General features: G+C 40.7%; 1 protein-coding gene across 1 annotated transcript; it reads left to right on the forward strand.

Annotated features, from left to right (window-relative positions):
* Positions 1-693: 693 nt before the first annotated feature.
* PTS (6-pyruvoyltetrahydropterin synthase) lies at positions 694-7,489 on the forward strand. Its single transcript, XM_040483009.1, has 6 exons — positions 694-840; positions 2,585-2,664; positions 3,860-3,882; positions 4,247-4,303; positions 6,218-6,288; positions 6,482-7,489. The coding sequence occupies exons 1-6, from the start codon at positions 752-754 to the stop codon at positions 6,603-6,605; spliced, it is 444 nt and encodes a 147-aa protein (XP_040338943.1). The 5' UTR covers positions 694-751; the 3' UTR covers positions 6,606-7,489.
* Positions 7,490-8,241: the final 752 nt, after the last annotated feature.

Here is an 8,241-nt window from a genome sequence, read left to right on the forward strand (position 1 = left end):
ATTCGATAAATATTTAGCAAAGGAATGAATGGAAGCAAGAGGTGACATAATACTGGGAGCTGTTAAGTAGTGTGGATACTCCTTATAAGTAGATGTGGGGAAACATGATCCGTTTACTTCGGAAGTGTCAACATAGGACAGAGAATTGCTAATGTGTGTGTTCATGACTGCATGTGTTCACACTGTGATAAATGGTTTTATGCATGTATGTGGATGGTAAGGAAAGCTTGAGAATTTCCCTTAGTAAGAAGAATTTTACAAACAGTCCAAAGGTAATGTCATTTATGAAAGTCAAGTGCTCCTACATGTGCCCTGAAATTCCCGCTCCCTTTAGGCTATAAGTAGGTTGGCCTTGAGGCCCACCTCTGAGTAACCAGCCAGGGGAGGTTATTATAGCCAGGGCTTTCTAGAAGTGAGTGGGAGGAGCATGTCACAGAGGTCCTTCCAGTATGCAGTGTGGCCAGGCTGACCCTCACGGCCCGAAGTGGCCTGAGGCTGAGCAGACCTTGGAACGAAAGACACTGAGACCTCACCCACGTTTTCTGACTGCTGGTAGGTTTACCTACCTTATCCGCGCTCTTGCGGTCCAAGAGACTGACAGGACGGGACGCTTTACTGCCTCCGGGCCAGCAGAGGGAGCCAGCCGCAGCGCGGAGCCGAGAGCGCGTCCCAGGGCGCCGGCCGCACTGCGCAGCCGCGGAACGCTCGGCCTATCCCCGCCCCGCGGCGAACCGAACCGGAAGGCAAGGCGATGAGCGCGGCTGGCGCGGGTGTGGGCGGTCGCCGCTGGGCGCGACTGTCCCGCCTCGTCTCCTTCAGCGCGACCCACCGGCTCCACAGGTGGGGTGTGCCCACAGTGCCCACGCAGGGGGGCGGGGCTCGGGCGCGGGAGCGCAGGTGTGCGAACCGAGGCGCGCCCCCTGCTTCCCTGGCGACCGGGTGACGGTGGCAGCTGGAGTCCAGCGGAGGAGGCCGTGGGCGCGGTGGCACGCGGCGCGGACCGCGGAGGCTTCCTCGCTGGCTCCGAGTCTTGGAGCAACTTCGGGGTTCCTTACATACCCCAGTAGAGCGCGAGGGGTTGCTGCGACAGTCGGAGCAGTGACACAGTGCTCAGGTGACACAGTGCCAGGCACGTGGTGAACATTCCGTAAAAGTGAGCTGCTCCGAGGTGCCAGGAGCGGTAGCCACGTAACCAGTACAGCTACGACAACGCAAGTTTACCCACTGTTTAGCACGGATGTCGTGAACCCAGGCGATCCCTTTGGCGAGGCAGCTCTGAGAACAGGGAGCGTGACAGGGATTTGAACCCAGAGCATTCACGACTGCTTGAACGCACCGAGGAGTTGATGTCGAGGCGCGGTTTGCCTCTCCTTAGCAAGTCCCGCTCTCAGCATAACGTTTCCCGGTCTGTGAAACGAGGATAATCATTTCTAACAAGGGTCATCCGTTCATTCACTGGGCAGGTATTTGGCCGTCTTGTCAGGTCTTGTGTCAGGTGACAGGTGTTGTGTTAGGCAGCAGCGATCAACACTCACCCGTCCTCGCCTTCTGTCCCGAGCGCGCCATCTGGCCAATCTTGTGGAGGACATAGGGAGGGAATTTTGTGCAAAAACTTTGTGAACTGTAGCATTCTAAATGTCAGTGGGTGAGCAGGAGGGAATGGGGGAAAATAACAAAGAGGGTCTCAAAAAGGAAGGGGTAGTATAATAGGGCGTTCACATAGGAGCCCTCGTTGAAGATGCATGGACGATTGGACAGGTGGAGTAAAAATTCATGAAGAAAATTGTTTTCTGGGGGCCCCTGGGTGGCTCAGTGGGTTAAGCATCAGCCTACCGCTCAGGTCTTGATCTCACCGTTGGGGTTCCAGTCCCCAGTCCGGCTCTGTGCGGACAGTTCAGAGCCTGGAGCCTGCTTCAGATTCTGTGTCTCCCCCTCTCTCTATCCCTTATCCCACTTGTGCGTGCACTCTCTCTCTCTCTCTCTCTCTCCCTCTCAAAAATAAACTTGGAAAAAATTTAAGAATGAAAATTGTCTTCTGCCTGGAAGAACAACTGAGTATTGTAGTTTTTAAGTTTCACCTAATCTGAATACCCCTCAATGGATTGGTGACGTTGTTTGTGGCAGTCGTTAAGTAAGGCGTTATAATGCAAGGGTGTTAAAGAGGAGCTGCAGTAGGTCACGTAATTATTTTTAAGGAGAAATGAGATTTTAAACCACTTGAGGACAGGCATCCTTTATCATTGTATGTCCTTGCTTCATTCAATCCATGCCTAGAATGTAATAGGTACCCAGTAAATGCTTGGGGAGTTGAAAAATAGAAGGGCCTTGAGCAGATCAGTTGGAATCTTGCTGTGGAATGAGGGTGTGGACTTTGTTTATGCTAATTTATATGGGACAGTAGCCTAATTAAGGGGCATACACTGGTTCCTGACAGCTGAATAATGAAATCAAAATGATTTATGACTCTCCATTTGGTGAGCTAAAGTAATAATAAGTTGTGAAGCTTTTCAAAAGCTAGAGCAAATAATGTAGGGAACAGAGAAGGTATCTGAACTTGTGACGTGTTGATTTTTTTTTTTTTCAGCAAATGTCTGAGTAACGAAGAAAACTTGAAACTGTATGGGAAATGCAACAATCCAAATGGCCATGGGCACAATTATAAAGGTGAGGGAAAAGGTGATGAAATTTTAGCCCTTTCAATAAGGATGTAATCGGCAAATATAGTCCTAACGAGTCAGAAACCTTATGGACAAAGCATGAATACCTTGAGCCTTGAATATGCAGTTACATGGAAGTTCAGAATGAAAAAAATCTGTTGTCTTGGTTGGATGTGTCTTAAATTTTACCTTGTATCTGCTGTGTTAGAGATAATGAATGGTTTAAATAATATTTTTTATCCTTGGCCTTAGTGTACATAATGAGATTTTTTTGGCACCACGTTTCCTCCTAATTAGGTATTGTTGAGGCTAACGTTAAAATTACACTGTATTCTTTGAGTAAATAATGACAGACAAAAGGGAGATATTGGTTAGGAACCTGCTATATGGCAGTAAAATAACTTGGGTCTAAAACTTTGCCAGCAATGTTCCAAGAAAACAGTTTATGCTCTAAACAAGTATGAGAGATGTGATTCTTTGAGATAAAGCCGGTATCTGAAAAAACAGCTACGTAAGCCATTGCATATCATGGCATATAGTATGGTAGAGTAAAAAGATTAGAAAAGGTGTCAGAAGATCAGACTTTCTAGTTTAGTTACTGCCTCTTGATCTATGATATTTGTTATTCTTAGTTTGCTCTCTTATCACGTAATACCTAATGGCGTTTGCACAGAGCTGAAAAAAATATATATGTTATTAAATTGTAAAACACTCTGAGCATCATTTTTCAAATGCTTCATTAACTTATAGAGCATTACCGTAAACTGGATATGTTTATGTAAGTAAAGGCATCAGAGTTTTAGGCCCATTAGTGGTTTTGCTTGCTCAGAAAGGTACCGCCCAGCATTGGGCCACCTCGATGTGTAGCCGGACTTCTTTCTGTACATACTCTGCTTTTACAGGCAGTGATCAAGCGGCATCTCCATCCTACCTAGTGGACATTCTTACCCAGTGCATCAACCTCGTAAATAGAATTTACACCTTTTCTGGCTTTGGCCAAAGCTCCTGCTAAGCCTCTCTGTCTTGGTTGAGTCTTGCTTTCATTAATAAAGATGTTAACTAAAAGACCAGCCGTCTTAGGGAAAATATAAATAGTTTTGTAGGGCAGAGATCTAATACTTAATTTATGTTGCTAACTTGTGCTTGGGTGTTATCTGTTGAAATTCATGTGGTTTTTTGGTATTCTGTTTTCTTTCCCATAGTTGTGGTGACAGTTCATGGAGAGGTACGTGCTGAAAATATCTGTGTGCTTTGCGCAGATTGCTGGGCCTTCTCAGCCAACATGATGGATTCTGTGTTGAAAAATTCTGTTCAAATCAATATTGCTTCATTGTTGGCCTTTGTGTATGGTGAGCTGCTGTCATTCCAGACCTTTCCTCTCCCGAAGGGTTATCTTTAATCTGCTATATGTGGACAGATAGAAGATCAGTGGTACCATAAAATGGATACCTGGAGCACCTGGTGATTGTCTCAGAGATGAAGGCAGATGTGGGCGCGATTTCTGCACATTGTACAGCCTTTAATAACTTAGCAGAGGTTTAAATATGAAAAGCATATTATACTAATTTTCACCTTTGTTTATTCTTCAGATTGATCCTGTTACAGGCATGGTTATGAATATGACCGACCTCAAAGACTACATGGAGGTAATGTCATGTTGGGTCCTCTAAGTATATTTGATGGCCCCCGTTTTTACTTTCCCACCTAAGTATCTTCAGAGGTTCCATGACCTTGTGAGCAGAATTGGAGGAGTAGTTGGAGGAACTACTCTCATATTTTTCTAAAGGTGTTTGGGTGATTTAAAGGAAATAAGTCACAGTTGAATTGCAGTGATGGGAATACCTGTAACATGCTCATCTTGTATTCCCTGCTGCCATATCCTGATTTCCTCCAATTAACAGGGATCACATAACAGGAGTTCAGTGAAGGACTTGCTGACTGTATCATTATAGAAGTCCTGCAGTGTCAGAAGCCTTAGAGATGATCTCAACCAACTTCTTCATTCCCTGGATTGAGAGAGGCCGAACTTGCTTTAGGTTGTGTGGTTAGTCTTTTACAAAGTTAGAAGTGGACTCCCTTCAACCCAGCTTTGGTTTTATTATTATACCATGTCACCTGTCTGTTCAGTTCCTTAAACTCTTAAACTCTGCTTCTTATTCTTGTTCTGGAATCCGATATCTGTCTTATAAAAATGCTACTAGTGATCATCATTTCTTCCATATTACTTATCATTCATATATTCAGCAAGTTTGCCTACTCCGCATAAGTCTTTGAACTAAGCATCAAGAGTACAAAGACGAGTGAGACACAGCCTTTACCCAGAGAATGCTAACATGACTTTTTCTAGGAGACAAAGAATACTAGGTGCTCAGTAAGTTTCAGCTGGATAAAATGAATAAGAGATTCAGCAAATGAACAAAGAGCAGTGTGTTCTGAGTACATTAGGAAAGCTATAAAGACAGAGTTTGTGCATTTACTGGAGCTTTAAAATATATACACAGAGTGTTGTACAATACAAGATAGCAGTATGGGAAATTTGAGGCGTCTCATGCATGCGGATGGCCAAATACTGGAATACAGGTTCTCTGTACTCTTCGCCACTTTTGTGTACCCGAGGGACACCACATAGTCCCCTTAGTAGAAGTAACTCATCATGGCCTGTAATAAAGTTAGATGGGGCCTGTGGAAGAAACTTCAGTGGGAAAGTTGGGACCCGCACTGGAATTGAATAGGAAACAGTATTTATTTTCTTGATGTCCATGTGGAACTGCCCTTAATTTGATCTGTTTTAAAGGCTATTTGGCTTAAGGCTTAACTCTTTTTCATATGGTTCTGGTTTTGCTCAAAAAATGATTGCTGTTATTATTAATGTACCCTTCTTGGAACCATACCACTGGAAAATTAGATTGTTTCACAAATGCTTACATTTTGTACAATAGCCAAAAGTAAAAAGTTAGAAAGAATAAGGCAGTTGCTGTTCTTGCCACCAACAAGGGAAAACGTTATGTTAATATATATAAGCATTAGGAAGCAACGGTCTTTATATATTTATATTTTTTCTCCTCTAAGAGTCCAAGATAATTCTTAAATTACTCCTCATAGCAGAAGTTTAGAACTACTTACATAATTTCACTCTCAGTCGGCTGTACAAAATGTTAACACTCACTGGATCCTTGTCCTGATGACCTTGTGGCATTGTGCTGAAGCTAAGACTATATGGAGAAGTATTTTTGGTAATTTTTAGACAGAATTCACGAAGTGTTAAACTGAATTCTGAATCACTATGGCTGGTTGCAAGAAAGCTGCAGTGAATTCTCCTGTACGTTTTGATTTCTTACATCTTTGCATTTAGTAATGAGGAGAACCAGTCATTATGGAGATTTGGGCCTTGCTTCATTTTCCAACTTTAAGCTTTATTTTGTGAGACACAGATGGAGTCCTTACAAGCACTGAGTTAGTGACTAACTGATAAGGTAAGGCTTCTAGAGGCAAAGATAGAACACTTTGGAATTTGAGTCATAAATGGAACCAGTGATCTTTTTCCTTTGTTTTATCTACAGGAGGCAATTATGAAGCCCCTTGATCATAAGAATCTGGATCTAGATGTGCCATACTTTGCAGATACTGTAAGGTGAGTGTGACCATCTTGCCTTATGTAAATAGTAGGAAAGAAGAATTGCTGTTAACATTTTATCTGACTGGTAGGTGGTTCTGAAGTTTTATTTTAGCATTATTTTTTAAATCCAGAATTTCTATTCTCTGTAAATATCAAAAATGAAATTTTGTTCATTTGCCTTTGATCTTCTTTCCTTTTTTTCCTACAGCACGACAGAAAATGTAGCTGTATATATCTGGGAAAACCTCCAGAAATTTCTTCCTATGGGAGTTCTTTATAAAGTAAAAGTATATGAAACTGACAATAATGTTGTCGTCTATAAAGGAGAGTAGCTTTTAGGGGTTCATACTGTAGAAAGATTAATTTCTTTCCACATTTGAAAAAGGTCTTTATCCTCTTGGACTATTAAAAAGTCATCACAGAATTGCTAGAGCTTCACCTTGTGTTCTGGTGCCTAATTTATTGAAATCATTTTGTGTAAGACCTGTTGTGTATTCAAATATATTTTAAAACAAAATTTGTTAAAGACATTCTGAGTGTCATTTAGAGAATCCTTTATCTATAGATTAAAAATCACTTCATTTTCTGTAAAATGTTATGGTGTGGAATTTAAAAGCAAAATAAATCAATTTTTGTTTTTCCATTATCTCATTTTTTAGTATTCATTTTTTCCTTGGTATAAATATGAATGGCAAAAATGTTTATAAGACTTACAGTAGGTGAAACTTAAAAAAAATATATATAGGTGGCCACATAGTCCAAAAACAGACAACATACACTTCTTGATTACTTCTCAGGTGTGCTAAGGGCACAAGATTATTCAGTGAAAATAAGGCATACAATCACTTTAGGTGATGCATTGTAAGTGCATATACAAGGATTGATGGAAATACCGGTTTAGTGCACACTGTTCAAGGCAGTTTTGCACAGCTTGTTGAACTATAAATTGCTAGTGAGGAACATGACATTCATTGAACATTTATTGGAATATCAGTAAACTATTTATTATGTATAGTTGTCTGTGTTTCCAGACCTTATGGCCACCTGAACAATTTTAATTCAGAAACCTGAAGAATAATCATATGTATTAAATCCTATTAAAATAATCAACATGAAAAGGATATCTTACACTGTAACTCATCTCTTACATATAGTTTTTCCTAATGGATCCCATTTTGTTCTAAACATTAAACTTACCTGCTTCAGTTGAACTATATTCTTGGCACCTGGTATCTTTTCTTCATGACTAAATCCGCAAGAAAGGATTTGCTTGCTTCGCACAAAGAAGTGTTCTCATTTGTATTCTAAACTTCTTAAATGTAGGGTTTTATTTCACTCTCCACATAGCAACCAGCACACAATGGATTCTCAGAATGTTGCTACCTGGAAATAGTAGAAAAAAACTTGTGCAGTGACTACTAGAAAAATTTTCAGAGAGGTACCCTTTTGTTTTGGACAGTTAGTAACTAAAGGATATTTTGATAAATTTTGATAATAATGCCGTGCCCATTTAATGATATTTGAATGTGTTTTAGTTATCAAGCACAATTTTTGTTACTTATACTTGTATATTCTGTATTGATTATTTAAAAGACAGGATTTTAATTCCCACAAATGCCATGAAAAGTGGGTATTATTCCCATTTTACAGATGAGAAAATTAAATTTCAGTGAGTTTAAACTGCTTGCCTAAGATCACTCAGCAAATAAACAGCAGACTGAATGTCTGACACTCAGGGTCTGTCTGACTCCAAAACACAGACTCTAAAAACAGGGTAATGGAATAATGTATGTATATTTCAAGTTTTTTTTTTTTTAATAAATCTAATTTTATAGATCTGATATCATATTAGAAAAACATTACTTTTCATAGTAGCATAGACATGGCAGGGGTTTGTCGTTCATGAGTTGCTTCAAGAGAACCTTTTTTTTTCCTACTTACTTTCCTTAGGAAAGTGAGAAGTCTGTC

The sequence above is a fragment of the Herpailurus yagouaroundi genome, unplaced genomic scaffold, assembly GCF_014898765.1.
Source record: "Herpailurus yagouaroundi ecotype Mexico unplaced genomic scaffold, PumYag 161, whole genome shotgun sequence".
In the NCBI taxonomy this organism is placed as follows: domain Eukaryota; kingdom Metazoa; phylum Chordata; class Mammalia; order Carnivora; family Felidae; genus Herpailurus; species Herpailurus yagouaroundi.